The 24,303-nt window shown below is 36.6% G+C and overlaps 2 protein-coding genes across 3 annotated transcripts; one reads left to right on the top strand and one right to left on the bottom strand.

The window, feature by feature from the left end:
- Window positions 1-18,600: 18,600 nt before the first annotated feature.
- LOC113275915 lies at window positions 18,601-21,630 on the top strand. Of its 2 annotated transcripts, XM_026525493.1 has the most exons (5): window positions 18,601-19,090; window positions 19,295-19,333; window positions 20,848-20,938; window positions 21,122-21,211; window positions 21,322-21,578. In XM_026525493.1, exons 1-4 carry the CDS (start codon window positions 18,686-18,688, stop codon window positions 21,202-21,204), a joined length of 618 nt encoding a protein of 205 aa, XP_026381278.1. In that variant the 5' UTR covers window positions 18,601-18,685; the 3' UTR covers window positions 21,205-21,211; window positions 21,322-21,578. The 2 variants fall into 2 exon arrangements, with proteins under 2 accessions (XP_026381278.1, XP_026381277.1); XM_026525492.1 differs by having other exon boundaries at window positions 21,122-21,630.
- A 1,579-nt stretch (window positions 21,631-23,209) lies between these two features.
- On the bottom strand, window positions 23,210-24,016 carry LOC113273988 (protein PSY1-like). Its single transcript, XM_026523543.1, has 3 exons — window positions 23,712-24,016; window positions 23,561-23,622; window positions 23,210-23,461 (listed from the first exon to the last, which is right to left on the bottom strand). The coding sequence occupies exons 1-3, from the start codon at window positions 23,779-23,781 to the stop codon at window positions 23,357-23,359; spliced, it is 237 nt and encodes a 78-aa protein (XP_026379328.1). The 5' UTR covers window positions 23,782-24,016; the 3' UTR covers window positions 23,210-23,356.
- Window positions 24,017-24,303: the final 287 nt, after the last annotated feature.

The following is a 24,303-nucleotide window of genomic DNA, read 5'->3' as shown; positions in this document are numbered from 1 at the left end:
TGATTATTTCGATTTATATCTAGACTTTTACTTGTCAAGGTATTATCTAGTAGCCCACAGGGTTCAGATAAGTGTTACATTCATTGGTTGGGGTACTGCTTTTTTAGGAGAATCTTAGTTCAGTTGGGGTAATGCTTTTTTTAAGGAGAATCTTAGGAGAACTATGTATCATTTATTGCATATTAAGTTGTAGTGTAAGTTCTTGCAGATCTGGATTCAAAGAACTGCTGATCTGTCGTCATTTTAAATTATTCTAAGTATTTGGAAAACTTGTAGTCATTTTATTTGATGTGTCACTTATTGATGGTTATGGAGCTTATGCTAGTGAACTATTAATAGTGCCTATGCATGAATGAGTGTATGTAGCTAATTGAAACCTTTTCTTTCTTTTTTTTTATGTGCAGACTTTGGATGCTCGCAACTCGCAAGAACAACGATGATCTTTGACGAATCTGTTGGAGTTTTTGTTTTAGTTTTTCTTAGATATATATGTCTGAATCTGATAATATCTACTTTGTATTAGTATTAAATATCATGCCTTAAAAACTATGTTTCTAGCAGGTCGAATTTTGTCTTGCTGACACTTTTTATTGAAAATTTAGCCTGTCGGATATGAGAAATTGACCAAAATAAAAGATTGTTTATAAATCATTCGGTTAACCAAAAACCTTCTGGTTTTTAACCAAACCGAGTAGAAACCGAACCGAGTGAAACCGAATAGGCTATATGGTTTCATTGGTTTTCAATATTAGAAAGCTGAGTACTTCAATTTCGGTTTTGCCAATAACCGATGAAAATTGAACCATGTGCATCCCTAGTAACCACAAATATTGATGAGATTATTAGTCGTTATATTAAGCTAGTACTCATTGTAAGTCGACAAAGTCGTCATCACTAACGGATGTTCTGTTGAGAACACAAACAGATATGGCAGAAAAAAGCCTACCTCAAGTATTTGATGTACTCTTCAGTTTCTAAGGTGCCAAATTCTGGTTGTACAAAACCAGTATCAATTTAAACCAGTTGTAACACTGTGTTAACCTGGTGGCCCAAAATGCAGAAGAGAAAAAAAATCAATTCAACTTGCTAAATAATGATAACTCAAGGAAAGGTCAAGCATACTGCTGAATGATAGGTGTCTAAAACACCTAATTTTACATCTAGTATTTATGCTTTCTTTGCTATTTTCTTGTAAATTGTATATCTTATGTTTGCTTTTGAGTGTTTAGGTACTTTGGAGTCATTTGGAAAAAAAAGAAGAAGAAACATCCCAAAAGTCTCATCTCAAGTGCAAAAGTGTTGGATGAGGATTATTTCTCATTATTTGCTTTTATTTCTTCATCTCTGTCTGAAAAGTATGTCGGTTTTAGTGATGCAAATTTCTGTCTGAAAAGCATGACAACTTTAGTGATGTCAAGAAATTGAAGAGATAAAGTGGGTCTGAGAAATGAGAGGCGGTTGTTGTTGGCGGAAGAATGCAAAAGAATAAAGCACTCTTCTGGAGTACAAAGGCAGAATCGTCAATTCATAGGCGAGTGATGGAGCTAGCTTGTCAGTTCTAGGGAACTGAAGGAACAAGAATCACGAAAACTTAACTGTCAGTCTCGCAGGACCGATAGTTGAATGGAAAATTGATAGTTCAGCTGGTTGGCCCTTATCCAGTATTACATGGGTGGTTAGATCACTCCCATTTCCTACACAATACCTAAAATCCAGTGAGGAAAACATTTCCTATCAGCAGCCATTATTTCTCCTCTCTGCTTGAAACCAATGGAGGCTCCAGTTTTTATTCAGAGAAATCAAAGATGGAAGAAGGAAGATGGCTGATTAGAGAAGATTTAAAGAGTTTATCTTTGTATGATTCGAATGCCAGGTCTTAAGAAGGAAGAGATGTTGTTGCTGTGGTTCAGTCAATTTTGTTAAAGGGATCTGAAGCTGACTCTAATGAAGCTGTTGTTGTTGAAGATTAGGGTTGTTGTTGAACTTGAAATTGAAGAACTGTGTTAAGCTAGGTTCTATTCAATCTGCGGTGGTTCGAATTAGGGTTTTAACAGAGATTGAGGTTAGGATTTTCTGTGATGTTTGAAATTGAAGACGATGAATGGAGAAGATTCAAAGAGTATCCATGGGTGTTTGCTGCTGATTCATGGCGAGGAAGAATTAATGGTAGCTACAGTCAAGAAGCTACAAAACAAAAATTGACGTGAGTTGCTGCTGTGAGTGTTGATTTGAGGATGTTGAAGTGGTTAGATGATGGCCAAAGGAGATAAATTGGGTGGATCTTAAATGGAATTGCAGTGCAGGTGGACTTGTTGGTACTGTGCTGATGTTGAGCTAGTGGGGATGTTGCTGCTGTGTGTTGGCTCAAGAAGGAAACTAGATGTATGTTTAGTTTGATATGATTGCAGATCAGCTGAAATAGGGATTGAGATGCTGAATAATTGCAAGTGCAGTTACTATGGCTTGTGATGAATTGTTGCAGCTGGAGCTAAGTAAATGCATACAGAGAAAGATGCAGTTGTGGTTGCAAGTGAATGAGGAAGTCAGAGAGAAGTTGTAGATGGAGCAATGGGTTCGGGAAAGAGAAATGATTGTTGCAGATGATGATGTTGTTGCTATGGAAATTGAGTTCAGAAGAAGCAGTAACTGGAATTGATAACTATGAAAGTGGAATTGTTGCTGCCAATGGAAATAGAGATGATGCTACAATGGAAGATGGAAGAATATGGTGGTTGTTCTTTGTAGATGTATGTTAGGTTTACAGGGTATGATGGCTGATGTTAGTGGTGTTGCAACTGAATGGTGGTATGCAGGAAATGGGGCTGAGTTGCTCAAGTTTGAGGAGATATTTCACAGTGCTGGTGGTAAAGGGAGGGAATGAACTCGAGATGAGAATTGAGGCTTGAGATGAGGGTATGAAACTGAAATTCAGTTGTGTAGTGTGGTGATGTTGTACAGGTTCAGTCCTTATGTGACTCAAGTCTGAGTTGCAGGCTTGTTACAGTGATGCTGCTAATGAATATTTGAGGTGGTAGCTGGTGTTGATTACTGGGATGCCATGAAGCAGTGAATGGAAAATGAGATTGTGTGCTGCCAGGTTGAGTCAATGAGAAACTGCAGTTGATCTTGTGTTGCTGCTGTCAAATTGAGAGAAAATGAACTGGAATCAGTTGGTGGTGATGTTGCAGATATGACTGAGTTGCATAATACAGAATTGTAGGTGCAGCTGTGGTTAATTGGGAGATGACTGTGATGGCAGTGTGAAACATTATCAAATGGTGATGGGGTTGTAGAGAAGTTCTTGATGATTCAAGTGAAGATAGAGCTGAAGGGTGCTGCAATGCTTGTGTGAAGTATGACCTGAATCTGAGATGTGGAACTGATGAGGAGAGTGGAAAGCTGAAAATATATGAAACTGATGTTATTAGTGACATGGCTGAGCAGATACATGGAGGATGATAGATCTGCATTTCAAGTTGGTGTTGCGACTAAGAGCCTGAGGTTGATTGATTCAGATATATAGCCTGATGTGCAGGTGATGCAGTTGCAGTTACAAGCAATGAAAAATGGAGAATAGGTTTCTATCAGAGTTCAAGTTGGAGCTGTAGAGATGGAGTGTCTTAGTTGTTGCTGCTGGAGAACTTAGATGATGTTTGTGCAAGGATATGAGCTTGTCTACAAGGTCAATAAAATGGGAGGTTTTGTTGTCACTAATGGCTAAATAATTGGTGCAAATGAGGAATACATGAACTGCAGGTGATGTTGCAGGGACATGGGGTTGAGATGGAGTTTGAATCTAGCATAATGGGTCTGTTGTGGTGCTTGATCTTTAATGAAGTTGCAGGTGGTTGAAGCTGCAGTTCAGTTACTGGTGATGCTTGAAGTGAAGGAACAGGGAGTAGCAGCTGGTGATGAGGCACAGGTGAAGCATGGCCCGTGCAAGCTGCAATGGCTCATGCCAAACCCAGTCAGGATAGTTAGAACCTGACTTCACCTGACTCGGTGATTAACTGGGTCGAGTTAGTTGACCCGACCGATCTGACCCGTTGACCGGTTTGACTTTGTCGGTCACCTGAGCTATTTTCCGGCCAACTTCCGGTCAATTTTCGGCGACGCTTTGGCAGAGTTTCTACATGAGTTCATCTCGCTTTTGGGCCACATGAATTTTCATCTAATGGGCTTTTAAGTTTTGACATAGTTTTGGAAGGGAGAAAAGCTACAAAAAAGGAAAAGTTTTCTGCAACTTTGGAGGTCACGTATTATTTTCTACTTGGAGCTGAGGAGAGAACTTCTTCTAAGGTTTGCTTTCGTTTGTTTTCATCTTCTTTATTTTATTGATTATGATTATGATTATGATGAACTCCATTATTATGAATAACTAAATACAATTATTGGTTATGGGATAAAAGTTGATTTTTCAAGCATGTTATTTGATTCTATGAATTAGTTTTGTCTCAACTTTATTGTTTATGATTCATGGTTTATTTTATCATATAATTTGATTGTTTGATTGGTTGAGTCCGGAATCAATCCGTTTTTCATTCATCTCTAAAGCTATATTAGGGTTTTCAATACGAAAAGTTGTTTGTCCCTGATTTTAAGTAGCATAATTATGGGTAGTGCTTGTAGTGATATATCCTACTAGTCACATATGAATCATAACCTTGGTTAAATCGAATTAGTGTTTTACACGTTTGATTGCTTTGATTAGTCTTATTCCATAAATCTTAAAGATTTTACGGAGTTAAACTTAATTGTGCTTTTACACTTTGGGTTTCTTTCTAGGAAGAATTCACATATGTATCTTTTAATGTGGTTGTGATGAAATTAGGGAATTAGCGGGATATTATTGCGATCAAGGTATCCTAGGGCTTTTAATAGATTAGAGATTAAAATATCAATTTTAGTCATCGATGAAAATTCATGTTTGTGAATGATACTATCCCATGACCAATATCTTCTCCTTATTGATTATTCCAACTATTTGCTTTGCTTTACTTTATTTTATTATATTTGCTAAAACAAAAATCCCCCTTGGTTATCTTAGAAACCGAAAATTACATAACAACAAAAGCCTCTCTGTGGATACGAACTCTTTCCTACCACTTACTATATTATTGTAGTTAAGTAAGAAAGTGAAATTATATTTGACGGTTGACAACCGATCAAATTTTGGCGCCGTTGCCGGGTGGCATACGGCTTGTTATTAAGTTTTTTTTTGGTTTCTTATCATTACTTCCACTTCCATATTTGCTTTTTGTTTCTTGTCTTGTTTCTCACTTGTTTGCGAGAATTGTTTTCAGGTACCTAATCCCTGGCTTCTAAAGAATCGAACTATCCAAGATGCGGAATAGCCACTCGAAGAGGCACAATACTCCAACCAAGTCAAGGTACAACGAAAGAACAACAGTTAGAAGTGGAAGAAGAGTTACAACAAGAAGTTCTAGAAAAAGAGGAACCGGTTGAACAAGAACCACCTTTTGAAGAAGAAGAAGCAGCAATGGGTGATGCAAATCATACACTCAAGGACTTGGCATCTCACAAGTTGGATATCCTAGTGATGTCCACTCTTGTTTCTGCATTGATGTTATGGATACATTGGCACAACAAGCGTTCGAATTGAATGGTGATGATGCCTTGGAAACCGTTTTAACTACATCCATGGATAATGGTATAGAGTGTGGTAATGAAGTCAATGAAGCCATTGGTGATCTTAATTCACAACAAGGATGCCCGGAAACTCATAATATCTCTTTTATTTCTTTACCATGCAGTGATGAGAAACTTTTACCATCTATTGTTAAATCTCCAAAATTAGAATTGAAACCTCTCCCAAGTCACTTAAAGTACTTGTACTTGGGTGACAAGGAAGAGTTACCCGTGATTGTTTCTCACGAGCTTAGTGAATTACAGGAGAAAAAACTTCTAAGGGTGCTAAGGAAGTACAAGACGGCCATTGGATGGACAATCGCTAATATCAAGGGTATAAGCCCTGCCGTTTGTATGCATAAGATTCGTTTGGAGGACGATGCAAATCCTACAAGGGAAGCGAAAAGTCGTTTGAATCCTCCCATGATGGAAGTTGTGAAAAAGGAGATACTCAAGATTTTGGAAGTGGGTGTTATATACCCCATATCCGATAGCAAGTGGGTAAGCCCGGTGCAAGTGGTACCAAAGAAATCAGGTGTGACGGTGGTGGAGAATGATAAGAATGAACTTTTCCCAACTCGTGTGCAAACCGGTTGGAGGGTTTGTGTTGATTATAGAAAATTGAATGCCACCACTAGGAAAGATCATTTTCCATTACCTTTTATTGATCAAATGCTTGAACGTTCAGCTGGACACTCTTACTATTGCTTCCTTGATGTCTATTCAGGTTATAATCAGATTGTGATAGCACCGGAGGATCAAGAGAAAACTACTTTCACTTGTCCGTTTGGTACTTTTGCTTATAGAAGGATGCCTTTTGGCTTGTGCAATGCTCCAGCTACCTTTCAAAGGTGTATGATAAGTATCTTTTCAGAATATGTTGAAAACATAATCGAAGTGTTCATGGACGACTTTAGTGTCTTTGGTGATTCATTTGACCTTTGCTTGAATAATTTGTCACTAATCCTTGAACGATGTGTTGAAACAAATCTTGTGCTGAATTTGGAGAAGTGTCATTTTATAGTAACTCATGGAATAGTTTTAGGCCATATAATATCTTCTAAAGGCTTGGAAGTTGATAAATCTAAGATTGACCTTATTCGTGCTCTTACCCCTCCCACTACGGTGAGGGAGATACGCTCTTTTCTTGGACATGCAGGTTTTCATCGTAGGTTTATCAAGGACTTTTACAAGATAGCGTCACCACTTTGTAATTTATTGCAAAAAGATGTGGTTTTTAACTTTGATGAAAAGTGTGTGGAGGCATTCAATCGCTTAAAAGAGATTTTGATTTCAGCCCCTATCATTAAACCACCGGATTGGAGCAAGCCTTTTGAGATCATGTGTGATGCAAGCGACTATGCGGTTGGTGCAGTGCTTGGGCAGCGTGTGGGGAAGATTCCTCATGCTATTTATTATGCTTCTAGAACGTTAAATGAGGCCCAAAAAAACTACACAACCACTGAAAAATAGTTGTTAGCCATTGTTTTTGCTTTGGAAAAGTTTCGCTCTTATCTAATTGGTACAAAAGTTGTTGTCTTTTCTGATCATGCAACACTTAGGTACTTGCTAATGAATAAAGAAGCGAAACCGAGGCTCATACGATGGATTTTACTCTTGCAAGAGTTTGATCTTGAAATCAAAGACAAGAAAGGAATTGAAAACACCGTTGCGGATCACTTGAGCCGTCTTGCTGTGGACAAGGAAGTTATCCTATTGCGTGAAAGCTTCCTGGATGAGCAACTATTTTCAATTGCCCTTGGAGAACCATGGTATGCCGATATTGTTAATTACTTGGTGTGTACACAAATCCCAAAGAACTTGTCTCGTGCTGAGAGGTACAAACTTAAGAAGTTGGGAAACCAATACATATGGGATGATCCATACTTGTGGAAACATTGCAGCAACCAAGTAATAAGAAGGTCCGTTCCCGAATGTGAATTTAATTTTATATTGTCTTTTTGTCACTCTTATGCTTGCGGAGGAAATTTTGGGAGTAAGAGAACCGTTCACAAGGTGCTTGAAAGCGGTTTCTATTGGCCAACCTTGTTTAAGGATACATATATATTTTGTACAACTTGTGATAGGTGCCAAAGAACAGGCAATCTAGATGCTCGAAATCAAATGCCACAAACTTTTATTCAATTTATTGAAGTTTTCGATGTATGGGTTATTAATTTTATGGGTCCTTTTGTCAACTCCCATGGGAATTTTTATATCTTACTTGATGTTAATTATGTCTCTAAATGGATGGAATCTAAGGCCACCCAAACTAATGATTCTAAGCTAATATTTTTGCAAGGTTTGGAATTCCAAGAGCCATAATTAACGATGGGGATTCTCACTTCAAAAACAGGTTCTTACAAAACTTGTTGAAGAAGTACAATGTGTCGCACAAGATTGCAACACCTTATCATCCCCAAACAAATGGACAAGCCGAGGTTTCCAACCGAGAGGTGAAATCCATACTTGAGAAGAAGGTGAATCCAACAAGGAAGGATTGGAGCATGTGACTTAATGATGCTTTGTGGGCTTATAGAACCGCATACAAGACACCTATTGGGATGTCTCCTTTTAGGCTTGTGTATGGTAAACCTTGTCACTTACCCGTGGAGATTGAGCATAAGGCGTTTTGTGTTATTAAGCAATGCAATATGGAAATGGATGGTTTTGGAAAACAAAGGAAGTTACAGCTCCAAGAGCTAGAGGAGCTTTGCAATGATACATTTGAAAGCTCCGCATTTACAAGGAGAAAACGAAGGCATTTCATGATATTATGATTTCTAGAAAACAATTTTGTGTTGGGAAGAAAGTGCTTTTGTTTAATTCTCGCTTGCAATTATTTCCGGGTAAATTAAGGTCATGTTGGATTGGGCCTTTCATTGTTACTAATGTGTTTTCTCATGGTGCAATCGAAATTCGTAGCATAGCTACATGCAAGGAATTTAAACTTAATGGGCACCGGTTGAAACCATACTATGAGAACTTCTCTTCCGAAGTAGTGGAAGGAGTTAATTTTGTGGATGCAATCCCTTTGGAGGAGTCATAGAAAGCAAGGAGATAGTCGGGCTGACGACTTTAAACCAAGCGCTAAGTGGGAGGCAATCCACCGGTTTTGTATCTTTACCTTTATCTTTTTTATTTTTTTCAGTATTTTTATCTTTGTTTTTGCATATTATTTGCGTAATTTCCCACCTTGAACTTCACTTTGGATGAGTTAATTTACATTGAGGAAAATGTAAAGTTTAAGTGTGGGGGAGCATTTATATGTTTTTAGAGTTTGATGCTTTTTAGTAAAATAAATAAATATAGAAAACTGAAAAATGAAAACAAAAAAAATCAAAAATTATACTCCAAAACATAGAAATATGTGCATTTAGGATGACACTACCAATCTATGTGGATGAAACCGTTTTGGTTGCGGGAGTTGAGGAACCCATTAACTACAAGGGACAAAATTATTCAAGTGTTAGAAATAATATGAAAGTTGTTACCATAGCTCGGAATATCATCATATCACTTTATGTTTTTACTTTTGCAACCTTTATGTTATATCTATGTGATTTGGTGGGTCACTAACATCGACTTGTTATTGCTGTTAGGATGAAATAGTGTGATTGAGTTACTACAAAAAGAGGAAAAAAAAAAGACCGACCAATTGACCAAACGGAATAAATTTGACACTTGGATAAAGCAATATGTGTGTGTTCTCCCTGTCTCCGTCACCTAAGCAAGCGTGGAATGCAAGATCCAAGTGAACTATCATGTAATCTGCTGACAAGAAACATGCGCTTGGATCCACAAGATCCAATCATGATGTCAAAAAAAAATAAATTGTTATGGTACAATAAAATCGACTCCTGGTTCCCTTGTATATGCCAGTGAGTCGATCTAGATTTAAGTTTATTGACTGCTGGTTCCCTTGTATATGCCAGTGTGTTGATATTACAATTCATACTAGTAGCTCAATCCAATAGGATTCATAGGTTCATCATTGGCAGCGACCTTCAGACAGATATGGGAAACATCGATCACTTTAGTAAACATCGCAACCATCTATATCTATTTCCATCTTCTTTATCTATTCATTTGTGATTGTGGTTTGTTAGTTTCCGAGATTGTGGCTTTTTCGACTTTCTTAACATAATTTAATTTATATATATATTAATTTGGATTCATAATAAGGTACCTCCTTTTGCAACCATTTTGGATTCATTCATGGATTTGTCACAGGTAGATGGAGTTTGAAAAATAGGTTTTGTAGGAAAACCTCTTGTAAACCTTTACGAGACTATAACTCGTCCACTAGGGATACCTAGGGGTTTAAAGGCTTGTTATTTAAGCTAAAAGTGACAGTAGGCTCGACGAGACGGAGTTGTATGTATGTTTTAGAATTCTTTTATTTGATTTGCTCGAGGACTAGCAAAAGTCTAAGTGTGGGGAAATTTGATAGGTGTCTAAAACACCTAATTTTATATCTAGTATTTATGCTTTCTTTGCTATTTTTCTTGTTAATTATATATCTTACGTTTGCTTTTGAGTGTTTAGGTACTTTGGAGTCATTTGGAACAAAAGAAGAAGAAACAACCCAAAAGTCTCATCTCAAGTGCAAAAGTGTTGGAGGCGGATTATTTCTCATTATTTGCTTTTATTTCTTCATCTCTGTCTGAAAAGTATGTCGGTTTTAGTGATGCAAATTTCTGTCTGAAAAGCATGACAACTTTAGTGATGTCAAGAAATTGAAGAGATAAAGTGGGTCTGAGAAATGAGAGGCGGTTGTTGTTGGCGGAAGAATGCAAAAAAATAAAGCACTCTTTTGGAGCATAAGGGCAGAATCGTCAATTCATAGGCGAGTGATGGAGCTAGCTTGTCAGTTCTAGGGAACTGAAGGAACAAGAATCACTAAAACTTAACTGTCAGTCTCGCAGGACCGACAGTTGGAGGGAAAATTGGTAGTTCAGCTGGTTGGCCCTTATCCAGTATTACATGGGTGGCTATATCACTCCCATTTCCTACACAATACCTAAAATCCAGTGAGGAAATCATTCCCCATCATTAGCCGTTATTTCTCCTCTCTGCTTGAAAGTTGAAAGTTGAAACCAATGGAGGCTCCAGTTTTTGTTCTGAGAAATCAAAGATGGAAGAAGGAAGATGGCTGACTAGAGAAGATTTAAAGAGTTTATCTTTGTATGATTCGAATGCCAGGTCTTAAGAATGAGGAGATGCTATTGCTGTGGTTCAGTCGATTTTATGAAAGGGGATCTGAAGCTGACTCTAATGAAGCTGTTGCTGTTGAAGACTACGGTTGCTGTTGAACTTGAAATCGAAGAACTGTGTTAACTTAGGTTCTATTCAATCTGCGGTGGTTCGAATTAGGGTTTTAACAGAGATTGAGGTTAGGATTTTCTGTGATGTTTGAAATTGAAGACGATGAATGGAGAAGATTCAAAGAGTATCCATGGGTGTTTGCTGCTGATTCATGGCGAGGAAGAATTAATGGTAGCTACAGTCAAGAAGCTACAGAACATAAATTGATGTGAGTTGCTGCTGAGAGTGTTGATTTGAGGCTGTTGAAGTGGTTAGATGATGGCCAAAGGATATAAAATGGGTGGATCTTAAATGGAATTGCAGTGCAGGTGGACTTGTTGGTACTGTGCTGATGTTGAGCTAGTGGAGATGTTGCTGCTGTGTGTTGGCTCAAGAAGGAAACTAGATGTATGTTTAGTTTGATATGGTTGCAGGTCAGCTGAAACAGGGATTGAGATGCTGAATAATTGCAAGTGCAGTTACTATGGCTTGTGATGAATTGTTGCAGCTGGAGCTAAGTAGATGCATACAGAGAAAGATGCAGCTGTGATTGCAAGTGAATGAGCAAGTCAGAGAGAAGTTGTAGATGGAGCAATGGGTTCAGGAAAGAGAAATGATTGTTGCAGATGATGATGCTGTTGCTATGGAAATTGACTTCAGAAGAAGCAGTAACTGGAATTGATAGCTATGGAAGTGGAATTGTTGCTGCCAATGGAAATAGAGATGATGCTGCAATGGCAGATGTAAGAAGATGGTGGTTGTTCTTTGTAGATGTATGTTGGGTTAACAGGGTAGATGGCTGAGGTTAGTGGTGTTGCAACTGAATGGTGGTATGCAGGAAATGGGGCTGAGTTGCTCAAGTTTGAGGAGATATTTCACAGTGCTGGTGGTAAAGGCAGAGAATGAACTGGAGATGAGAATTGAGGCTTGAGCTGAGGGTATGAAACTGAAATTGCAGCTGTGTAGTGTGGTGATGCTGTACAGGTTCAGTCCTTGTGTTACTCAAGTCTGAGTTGCAGGCTTGTTACAGTGATGCTGCTAATGAATATTTGAGGTGGTAGCTGGTGTTGATTACTGGGATGCCATGAAGCAGTGAATGGGAAATGAGATTGTGTGCTGCCAGGGTTGAGTCAATGAGAAACTGCAGTTGATCTTGTGTTGCTGCTGTCAAATTGAGAGAAGATGAACTGGAATCAGTTGGTGGTGATGTTGCAGATATGACTGAGTTGCATAATACAGAATTGTAGGTGCAGCTGGGGTTAATTGGGAGCTGACTGTGATGGCAGTGTGCAGCATTATCAAATGGTGATGGAGTTGTAGAGAAGTTCTTGATGATTCAAGTGAAGATAGAGCTGAAGGGTGCTGCAATGCTTGTGTGAAGTATGACCTGAGTCTGAGAGGTGGAACTGATGAGGAGAGTGGAAAGCTGCAAATGTATGAAACTGATGTTATTAGTGACATGGCTGAGCAGACACAGGGAGGATGATAGATCTGCAGTTCAAGTTGGTGCTGCGACTGAGAGCCTGAGGTTGATTGATTCAGATATGTAGCCTGATGTGCAGGTGATGCAGTTGCAGTTACAAGCAATGAAAAATGGAGAATAGGTTTCTATCAGAGTTCAAGTTGGAGCTGTAGAGATGGAGTGTCTTAGTTGTTGCTGCTGGAGAACTTGGATGCTGTTTGTGCAAGGATCTGAGCTTGTCTACAAGGTCAAGAAAATGGGAGGTTTTGTTGTTACTAATGGCTAAAGAATTGGTGCAAATGAGGAATGCATGAACTGCAGGTGATGTTGCAGAGACACGGGGTTGAGATGGAGTTTGAACCTAGCAGAATGGGTCTGTTGTGGTGTTTGATCTTTAATGAAGTTGCAGGTGGTTGAAGCTGCAGTTCAGTTACTGGTGATGCTTGAAGTGAAGGCACAGGGAGTAGCAGTTGGTGATGAGGCACAGCCGCACAGGTGAAGCATGGCCTGTGCAAGCTGCAATGGCTCATTCCAAACCCAGTCAGGCTAGTTAGAACCTGACTTCACCTGACTCGGTGATTGACTGGGTCGACTCAGTTGACCAGACCGATCTGACCCGTTGACCGGTTTGACTTTGCCGGTCACCTGAGCCATTTTCCGTCCCACTTCCGGTCACTATTTGGCAGAGTTTCTACATGGGTTCATCTCGCTTTTGAGCCACGTGAATTTTCATCTAATGGGCTTTGAAGTTTTGACCTAGTTTTGGAAGGGAGAAAAGCTACAAAAAGGAAAAGCTTTCTACAACTTTGGAGGTCACGTATTATTTTCTACTTGGAGCTGAGGAGAGAACTTCTTCTAGGGTTTGCTTTCGTTTTTTTTTCATCTTCTTTATTTTATTGATTATGATTATGATGAACTCCATTATTATGAGTAACTAAATACAATTATTGGTTATGGGATAAAAGTTGATTTTTCAAGCATGTTATTTGATTCTATGAATTAGTTTTGTCTCAACTTTATTGTTTATGATTCATGGTTTATTTTATCATATGATTTGATTGTTTGATTGGTTGAGTCCGGAATCAATCCGATTTTCATCTCTAAAGTTATATTAGGGTTTTCAATACGAAAAAGTTGTTTGTCCCTGATTTTAAGTAGCATAATTTTGGGTAGTGCTTGTAGCGATATATCCTACTAGTCACATATGAATCATAACCTTGGTTAAATCGAATTAGTACTTTTACACGTTTGATTGCTTTGATTAGTCTTATTCCATAAATCTTAAAGCTTTTACAGAGTTAAACTTAATTGTGCTTTTATACTTTGGGTTACTTTCTAGGAAGAATTCACATATGCATCTTTTAATCTGGTTGTGATGAAATTAGGGAATTGGCGGGATATTCTTGCGATCAAGGTATCCTAGGGCTTTTAATAGATGAGAGATTAAAATATCAATTCTAGTCATTGATGAAAATACATGTTTGTGAATGATACTATCCCATGACCAATATCTTCTCCTTATTGATTATTCCAACTATTTGCTTTGCTGTACTTTATTTTATTATATTTGCTAAAACAAAAATCCTCCTTGGTTATCTTAGAAACTGAAAATTACATAAAAACAAAAGCCTCTCTGTGGATACGAACTCTTTCCTACCACTTACTATATTATTGTAGTTAAGTAAGAAAGTGGAATTATATTTGACGGTTGACAACCGATCACTGAACAATACTAAGGCAGATCTTAATTCTTACACTGAAATACTGTTAATTAATATAAGACCGTCGATATGGGCATCAATTGCTAGACCGTCGATAAGGACATCAACTGCAAACCACAAAACCCCAAGTAAACAAATTTAGATTGTTTTCCTTTTAAAATGTATAGTTTAAGATAAGAATCATCTATGCATGGAAGATATACATCACTAAATATATGTGTAATCAGCAATTACACATCCAACATGCAAGTGTAACCAGCAATTACACATCCTAAAAGCATGTGTAACTAGCGGATACACATGCTAGAAAGCATATGTAACTAGTAGATACACATTCTTATAGCCACACAATTTCATCAAAAGAGATTTAAGATACCAGAAAGGATTTAGAAAGCGTATTCATTCCATCCAAAGTTCAACCCTGCACAGACAAAAGAAACAATGGCATAAGTACCAAAAGATACAAATTGAAGAGGTAAAAAATTACTGGAAGTACAATCAGAAGATGTTTTAGATACTTGAAAGTTGAAAATAACTTTTATAGTGGTTTTGAAACACTGAATGGTATTTTTTATATTTTCTAATGTCGGTGTAAGCATGCATTAGACCAGTGACTAAATGAATGACTACGCAACATATCCCAAAGTAGATCTGCAAGGAGTTTTATATTGCTTGCCTTTGTGTCAGTGAACTCGATAAAGAAGCGAGATTTGGACACAAAGATATTGTCTTCGAGAATTGCTGCACTTAGTTTCTTGTTTACATCGGCATTAAGACCTCCAATAGATGTTAGCTCACCAAAAGCGTTGTTCTCTTCACTCCCACCGAATGAGATAGGGACTAATCCTTTTAGTAGGACCATAACATACTGCAAATTAACATAAAAACCTCAGTTGGAAAACATGGAAAGAGTTCGCAAGACAAGGCAAGTCCACTAGTACGAAACCTAGTGCAAAAAATGTAAGAAAATGAAATATATATAACATAGACACTATATCCCAGCATGTATAACTAGCGGTTACACATCCATATAGCTGGTGTAACTAGTGGTTACACATCCATATAGCTTGTGTAATTACTTGTTACACATCCATATAGCTGGTGTAACTAGTGGTTACACATCCATATAGCTTGTGTAATTACTTGTTACACATCCATATAACTACTGAAATACATTCGCAAAAAAGTAAAATTATGAGTTGTAACTTTCATACCATCTGGATGAGACTCAACAATCCTCAAAGGAAACTTAATATAGTTGTATGGCTACAACATCCTAGAATCTACAACAACCGAGTAGATTCTCAATTTCAAAGCTTAGCTTTAATAATAAGATTCACCAAAAAAAGTATGAAATATAACAGAAAGTACAATTACAAGGACATTATTATTATTTCACTTCACACCATGAGTATTGGGATATTAAAAATGGAACTGAGCAGTACACATCCTAGTGGTAGCAATACAACTATCAAAGATGAACTGAAGAGGAGAAACATTATCCATGCCAGAAATACCAACAACACAACACGAAGTACAAAGCCATAACTACCTAAGAGGTAAGAAATACATTTGGAAATACGAAAACTTCTTACATATGGAATATATAACAATGTCAGCTACCTATGAGGTAATATATACAACATTCACAAGGGATATCAAATAGTTACCAAGTGAAAGATGGGTTTGAGTCGTAGTAAGCCTTACCAGATGAATAATCTGGAAGTTACACATTTACTCGCGGAGGATATGGACATTGTGCAATTAATGACACAGTTGCAAATAATACTCTTATGCATTCAAATATCCTTGTACACATTATGATCAACAACTATAGAAATTTTCCTTCATCATCATCAGGAACCTTGAGAACTGATTCTGAAACAACAAAGGAATTCTTCATTAATTATAGTAAATCATAGGTTGGAAACCTTCTGTTTTCTTTATAAATATATGAAACACCAAATTCATATCAAATCCATTAGGTCGAAATTCAAAGGAACATCAAATGCGAAAAAATTTGATAGTTAATAGAGATTAAGTTGCGATGATTACAAATCTAGAGTTTGATTTTCAATCAGGAAAGTGTTATTATTATTATTATTAGGTGCATCTTCATTAGCAGTAAAAGCTCAAGATGAATGACGACGATTTCATATCTGTTATTGTTGAATATCTTCTTAATTCCATTGTTAAACCTGCATAACAAGCAATCATCAAGGTTAAAACACGCATGAGAAACAACAAAGAAGAAGAAATTACAACTTAAAAGAACCGTGGAAAAGATGAAAGAAGAAATTGATGAGATGAAACAATAACCAGTTATAGAAGATTTTTGAGTAGATGAGAGACAAAGAAGATTTGACGAAGCTGTAATTTCAGATTCAGAATGAAATTCTAGAGTTAACAATTTTTTAGATCCAGAAGGAAAAAACTGAATGTTAAAAAAAAAAAGTGAAATCACCTGATTCATGACAAATCTGGTTGTTCTTCTTCTATGCTTGAATCAATCAATCAACACAAAAATTAAAACCTAATCGAACAAAGAAAAACGAAAATCTAACCTGAAATAACTTGGAACCAACTCAAACCTATATTCAAATCAATCGATTGAATGAATGATTTGAGTTTGTAGATTAATTGATCATCAGTTGTATACTATATTGAATCAAATTGATTCAATCCTCTTAATCGATTGCACGTAGAAGAAATAAAAAAAAATCGTCTGGAGCTCTGGAAGTTTCTGAAAGAGAAAAGAAAAATGAATCTTATTTTCTGATTCCGTTTCTAATATAACCAGGTATATATGTGAGGGTTAGTTTTGGTACTTTAGTTCTTTTTTATGATGTCATCGACTAGGGAAAATTCAAAATCAAGCCCAAAATTAAGAATTTTTGGCCTAGAAATAACAAAATTTGAAAGTATGGAGTTGACAATGAATGATCGATTTAGTGGGGCTTCTATATATTGAACCCATATAGAAGGGGGTTATAGTATTTTACTATTTTTCACAAAAAATATGAAACCTGTTTTGAGGCATACTGATTTTTTTTTGAGGCATACTAAATGATGATACCATGTAAGGTATGTTTATAAGGGGTGTCCTAGCCGTGATGAAATTACTAGGTTTCCCTTCAACTAAATTAAAAACCTAAACTAAAACTAATCAAAATCAGTTCAATCTTTCTTCTTCTCATCTCCCGCAGCCGAACTATTCCCTGCATAAACGTTGAAATTTCTTTTCGTCGCTGATTAACCATACAAATCAAGCAAGTTCTCAACAAAAGTAAAGAGCTAATCCAATTGAGCGACGTTGGAAGGCAAAATCCAAATCTCGATTACTCTTTAGAAGATATTTCCTACAAACCCATCTTGTTTTTCATTGTTTTTACATCGTTTGATTGATAAAATAGGATTTCTTAGATGAAATTAGTGTTTTCAGAAGGGGGTTCGGCTGAGAAATTAGAGCCGAACCTAGCTTTGTTCTTCGTTTTTTGTTTTTTCAGAAGATCAGTTCGGCTGATCTGGGAATATCAATTTTAAGCCGAACATAAGATATAGTTCAGGGAAACATTATGTTCGGCTAATTCGACTTTGCTAGGTTTTCAGCCGAACCTTTGACTTGGCTAAGTTATTGAATTCATTGAAGCTCGGCTGATTCGACTTCGCTATGTGTTCAGCCGAACCTTCTGATAACCTAAGTTTTTTTTGGAAGTCGCACTACAAGGTTCGGCTGAACATAAGTTAACCGAACATTTCTCTGAAACTCGTCATTTTCATTAAACCATGAGGTTCGGCTGAAATCTATAGTAGTACGAATCAGCCGAACCACACATACATTTACAAAACCCCAACGTTCGGCTGTAGACTAGGAGCCGAACTGTTCTTCGCGCCAAGTTCTGCTTCCAAAATAGCAGTTCGAACCTAATGTTGAACTCTGAAAAATTTTGTAAACATTCAATTTTTTTGAAGAATAGAATTAAAAAAAAAAAAAGAAAAGATACTCCTTCATCATTTGGAATCATCCATTTTGAATCACAATAATCTCAAAACCTAGTTTTCCTTTTTTATTCTTCCTCCTCTCAAAAAATTTGATTTCTCTACTAATATAACATTAGCAACTTAACTTAATCAATGAATTAACATTACTAATTAATCATAATCATTAACATTTAATTATTATTATTAGAATTAATTAAATAAGGGCATACTTGTCATTATTAAAAATGGATGGATAAGGGGTGATGGTCTTTTTTATCTAGTGACCCTATTTTGTCACCATTTGGTATGCCTAAAAAAAATCAGTATGCCTCAAAACATGTTTCAAAAATATTGGTTTGTGTAACCAGGCCTCAAGTAAGTTGCAGTACGGGCCATCGCACGAGACAGCCCAGTAACCATACATCCACCCAATATATCCTTACGCGTGTCATTCTGCGCTTAGTTACAGTGAGCAAGCTCAAAAGGTTTTAGCTTTAGGAATACCTGAAAGAGGAACACAACAGAACAATACTCAAGAGTTCATTTTCGAAGTAAAGAAAGAAATATGAGACCAAAGAAGGAAAGAAATCAAAAAAGAAACAACTCATCATCTCCCGCAAAAACCAGATTGAACATTGATTCAGGAGGATCATTCGGGAGTAGTCCATCTTCTAGGTCATCATCAACAGTACCACCAGGAGCTACATATCTTCTAAATAGAGATACTATTACAGAAGAAGGATTGTTTGAAGAGAGAAGAGGATATAATCCTGATTACAAAAACCCTAATAACCCTAGAAGTTTTCCATACCGTGTTAAACAACAGTGTTGGGAAAAAGCTGAGAAGATTAAAGGAAGAGATCCAGAACGATGGAGAAGAGACCCACTTGGTAATATTGTTTTTAGAAAGCTTGTTGGATGTCCTGGTTGTCTTTGTCATGATTATGATCATATTTTGCCTTACTCCAAGGTATGGTTTCATTTTCAGGAAATTTGGGTTTTTTTGTTTGACTTCATCAATGTGGTTTGACTGAAAAAGATGTTACCTTTTTCTGATAATCTTGCGGAGCTTGGTTTGGTATTGAATGAAAAATGGTTGGAATTTTTGGGGATAGTATTTTAATGTCTTTTGTTAGCTGTATTGGATTGCTTTGATGAAGTTTCCAAATTTCAGGGTGGGAAGAGTACACTGGACAATTGCCAGGTTTTACAGGTATTCCTTTGACATTTTTGATTAATTCTGTGATGAGGTTCTTGTGCTTTTGTGTTTGCTGTGATTTACATTTCGAAATGTCCTGTTTAGATTTGAACACAGACTTTCCGATAAAAGTCTGGTGATTTCTAGAACCTAAGCTTGTCAAGTTAACAAGGAAGATGGTCTGTCTAGAAATAACTAGGATTATCTAGCTAGTTAAGCTGGTTAGTAAGTCTGTTAAGTGTTCTAGGGATAAATCAGTTTCGTTACCAGAGATGAGTCTACATAAGTCGGCCAATTGTTGTTCGCTGAAGTTGGTTAGAGACTCCTATTATGGAAGGAGTTTTGGTAGTGGAACTACTTGTAAGTAAGAGAGTTAGGGCTCTCCTTACTGTGAGTTGTGCGAGCCAGTAGAGAGTGCGAGAATTGTGGTCTGCACTAGTGTTTTGCGAGCGTACATGGTGAGGTCGGAGTCTCTAGTGTATCTAGAGATTGAGTTTGTCAACCAAAGATATTGTAACCAGTTCTTTGATTTAGTCAAATTTACTATTGAACCAAGGTTTTTCAAGAGTTCGACATAAAAGCTTCTACAGGTAGACTCGACATGTACCAGGTTTTGTTGTGCCTCTTCTTTTATAATTTGTTTCATTGTTCCAATCAACTTATAGCGTGTAAAATAGTAATTCAAGAGCCGTGTTTCATCCAATTGCAAAAGGGAGAATTTACCATCTAGCCAAACTTACATATTTGGCTAAAAGAGGTATGATACTAGGGCAGCTAAATATTGATATTTAACATAGTTATCAAATCAGCTATCATTTGGCAATAATCACTAACACTCATTTTGGAAGGTCCCCAGGCACAATTTTAAAGTAAGAGCAAATTCTGCAATTTCTTGGCACAGTTTGCAGTCCCGCAGCGAGTGCCTGGCTCAAGGGGAAGTTTGTCTGAGACTTAAGAGAGTTACACTTACACCAAGCTCAGTAAAACCAGTCCTCTGATTTTGTCGCTCGGTTTCAACTAACAGGTGATTTTGTCATAGCCTTCGACCAGTACGGAACCTTTATGGCCTTTAGCCAAATTCAGCACTTTCATTTGGCAATCATGCCAAATATCTGAATTTAGCTCCCCTACTGAGTCAAACTTGTTAGATTTGGCTGACCTTTTGGATGCTGTTAGGACTTTTATGAACAAAAGTACTTAAAATTATTTAACGGACAAAACTACCTATCATGGGAAGATTTTTTTCTTGTTCTTAGTGGTCTTTCAGCCATGGTTATTGGATGACTGCTGTTGGCTTTTGACTGCAACCTCATAAGCTCGTGAATACTCGCCAAGCACAGAGGAAGTTTCTCATCTGAATTCACTTCCATCTTCATCATGCTGATCCTGTAATACCATCAGAATAAGAGAAAGACCACATCTCTTTGTTGGGCACTTGGTCGTCTAGTTGTGTTACGTTGGGTGCGTTTTTTTGTTTTAATTTCACAGCTTTCGGTTTGCAAACTTATTGATTTTCATGTGTACTATAGGCAACAGTTAACCGTTCAAAGGGAAATAAAATTGAGTCGGAGATTTCGAGAGCTGATCTAATCCAGAAGAGCTCTTACTGCCGGGTTGCAGGTACACTTTAAATCACGCGAAACTTGTATCCCCTTTAATCATAAAATTACATCAGTTTTAAAGAACAATCTTTCTATTGCTTTTTAATTTCTATCTTTGAAAAAAAATGTCTCGCTTGAAAATATCTTATCTGACAGCTGGAATTGGTGTTCTGGCAATTCTGGATGGTTATTTGAACAATAGGTCGTGAGATGGATCTTCTTGAACTATCAGCTTATGGCAATGTTCGTCGCGGACAAGACCCAGGTGGTTGTAGAATCCAATGACCCTAGGGTAGGTAGCCAGAGAATTGACGACCAATGCTTGAGTTCTGCTCTTGCTTATCTAAGGAAAAAAGATCCAATGCAAATTAGAATGTCACGGTTTTTTCTTTTCTGTTCCAGTAGAAGAAGATATCAACAGTAAAGGCAGCAATTGCTATGATTCAAGGCCTGTTATGAGTTGCCGTTATTCTGATTTCTTGTTTCCACCTTCTGTATGAAATGTGGAGGGTGTGTGTAACAGTAATTATGTCACACAAAAGAGGATTCTTCCCTACAATGTAGCAAGAAAACCTTTATCTATTTATGACACAAGTTTAACATTTGGAACTAATCATGAAACTCATGTACAACTCATTGTCTGTAAAAGTTGTCACCCATCTTGTGCTTGTTCTTGTGAAATTATTTGGAATGTCATAATATTATTTCGTTTCAGTATAATAGCATCATATAGTAGAACGTGTGATTTCACTGATTAAGCAGACTTACAACACGTTTGTTTTTTCCTCTATATAGGTAGAGTGTTCTATATAGAGGTTTACCTCTATATCTATATAAATATCACTATATAATCTCTCTTAAAATCACGTTTGTTTAACCACTATCTAACAACTCTATATTGTGTACCCAATTTTATATATTTCTCATTTTACCCTTATAATATTCAAAAAATCCATGAATATTCATTATAACCAAAGATGTTCAAAAATTCCAAAAGGAAAAAAATGTATTAGAAAATACAACCAAAGATGTTCACTTTTTCTGAAACGGAGCGAAAGTATAACTTTTTTCTGAAACGGATCAAAAATATCACTTTATCTGAAACGGGCGGAAGTATCACTTTATCTGAAACGGGCGGAAGTATCACTTTTTCTGAAATGGAAAAAAAAATCACCTTTTCTGAAACAGGGCAAAAATCACCTTTTCTGAAACGGGGCAAAAACATAACTTTTTCTGAAACGGAACGAAAATATCACTTTTTCTGAAACGGGGAAAAAATTTCACTTTTTCTGAAACAGGGCAAAAATATCACTTTTTCTGAAACATGGAAAAAATCACTTTTTCTGAAACGGCGCGAAAGTATCACTTTTTCTGAAACGGCGCGAAAGTATCACTTTTTCTGAAACGGCGTGAAAGTATCACTTTTTCTGAAACAGCGTGAAAGTATCACTTTTTCTGAAACGGGGGAAGTATCACTTTTTCTGCAACGAAGCAAAATATCACTTTTTTCTGAAACAGCGCGAAAATATCCCTTTTTCTGAAACGGGCGAAAGTATCACTTTTCTTGAAACATGTAAAATTTTAGATTTTAAATTAAGGAATTATTTTTGGACATTATAAGTTTGTTCGAGGATATATTAGTCATTTGAAGGTTTAATAGAGGTAGAGGCTCAAAGATAGCATCTCATTGGTGCTATTTGATTTCCTCTATATAGATAGAGATTTACCTCTATCTTTGTAGAGGTAGTGGAAAAAACAAACACCAAATAAATGGGACCCACCACTATATAGAGGCTAATAGAGGTTAGCCTCTACATAGAGGAAAAAACAAACATGATGTTAGTCCTTACACCTCGGCAGCGCAGCTAGTTTACAGGTGATCTAAGTCTGTATTTTTGACTTGATGATTTCTGTTCACCTCATCGTCTACTTCGTTAATCAATAATATAGAAAAGAAAAGAAAAAAGAATTAGGACTATTTTATCAGAACTCAAGAACAGGGATTTTTTGTCTTCAACATTTATCGTAATAAATATTGATCTTCCTGAAATTGTTATTAAAAGGTTTCTGTAACCTGAAGAATGTTGCGAACAAGGCATAGCCAAGGCCTGTATCCCGTTCTCAAATCTGATCAGCTGAACCAGATCTCCGACCAAATTTTTTAGACTAAATTTCCATTTACAAATCCTCTGCAGGATAACTAGTATTCATAGAACCAACTGGTGTCACATATTAATACAAGTACCTTCATTTCAACACACAATCAAAGAAGCACAAAAACAGTAATAACTACATGAGAAAATTTTCTCTCATTTCTCAAAACTTTATCAAACAAAATTAAGATCCAACACAGAAAATCAAGAACTTTTCTTTCTTTAGTAATTATTAAGAAAATCAAGACATGTATATTAAGAAAATCAAGACATGTAAAATACAGTTAGCCTTTTGCAGGAGGTGGAGGAGGCAAAACAGGAGTGTTCTTTGGATTTGCCCCTGGTTCTTGATAATCCATGACATTAACTTGCAACATCTTTCTTCCATTCTGAACAAAACAACATCAATTACAAAACACATAAGAATTCAATCATGGAAAATTCTAATTAAATGATTAAAATTGGAGAAAAAGATGAAAAGAACCGACCTTTACATCAACAGTAGAATGATGATCACCATTTCCCAAACTTACTAAATTTCTTGCAGATCCTACAAAAAAAAAACAAATCAAATTAAATCATAAAATAATAAGAATGTTTAGAACTTTAATGTAAAGGAATAGGGATAATTATATATACCTTGTGAGAAAAAAAGAGACAAAATCATAGCTGAAACAAGAAGAATCTTGAAAAAGTAAAATCGACCCATTGTCCTTTCTAGGATTGAATTCGGTTTTTCTTTTGACAAGTTTTTTTCTTTGGAGATTCTTACGAACTGGGTTCCTATTTGATTTCTGATTCTTTTTCTGAGTTATGTAGAATTGGTACCTTGAATTTGAAGAATGAAAACATTATACTAGTCTGAAGTATATATAACAGTCAAAATTTGGGAGTAAGAAACCGCCTTAACTCTGTAAAGTTAAGAACTTTAAATGTGTATACAGATACACTTCCACTTGTGGGTTATTTTCTCTTTTTAAATTTTTCCGTGATGGACTTTTGCCACTCAATGAGAACAATGTTCGAGGTCGCATCTTTCGGGTTGCTAGGTATGAATGTTTGAGCCAGCCAATCATCAAACAATGAGCGCGTTTGTTTTTGACTGACTCGGTGTCTTAATCTTACTCAGCTCGAGTCAGATCGTTTGATTTTCATTTTGGTTCAGACTGAATTCCTGACTCGGACTCATTTGAGTCGGCGAATAATATGTCCCTGACTCATGGAATCAAGT

The sequence above is a fragment of the Papaver somniferum genome, chromosome 4, assembly GCF_003573695.1.
Source record: "Papaver somniferum cultivar HN1 chromosome 4, ASM357369v1, whole genome shotgun sequence".
Lineage (NCBI taxonomy): Eukaryota > Viridiplantae > Streptophyta > Magnoliopsida > Ranunculales > Papaveraceae > Papaver > Papaver somniferum.
Note: the sequence above shows the minus strand (reverse complement) of the source record. Positions and strands in the feature narration are given on the sequence as shown.

What these genes read in the sequence shown, in the direction of transcription:
- LOC113275915 (XM_026525492.1), top strand. Translation starts at nt 18,686, where the DNA reads ATGAGACCAAAGAAGGAAAGAAATCAAAAAAGAAACAACTCATCATCT. An exon ending in ACAATTGCCAGGTTTTACAG is followed by an intron (nt 19,334 to 20,847) that starts GTATTCCTTTGA and finishes TGTGTACTATAG; the next exon opens with GCAACAGTTAACCGTTCAAA. An exon ending in CTCTTACTGCCGGGTTGCAG is followed by an intron (nt 20,939 to 21,121) that starts GTACACTTTAAA and finishes TTTGAACAATAG; the next exon opens with GTCGTGAGATGGATCTTCTT.
- LOC113273988 (XM_026523543.1), bottom strand. Translation starts at nt 23,781, where the DNA reads ATGGGTCGATTTTACTTTTTCAAGATTCTTCTTGTTTCAGCTATGATT. An exon ending in GTCTCTTTTTTTCTCACAAG is followed by an intron (nt 23,623 to 23,711) that starts GTATATATAATT and finishes TTTTTTTTGTAG; the next exon opens with GATCTGCAAGAAATTTAGTA. An exon ending in ATTCTACTGTTGATGTAAAG is followed by an intron (nt 23,462 to 23,560) that starts GTCGGTTCTTTT and finishes TGTTTTGTTCAG; the next exon opens with AATGGAAGAAAGATGTTGCA.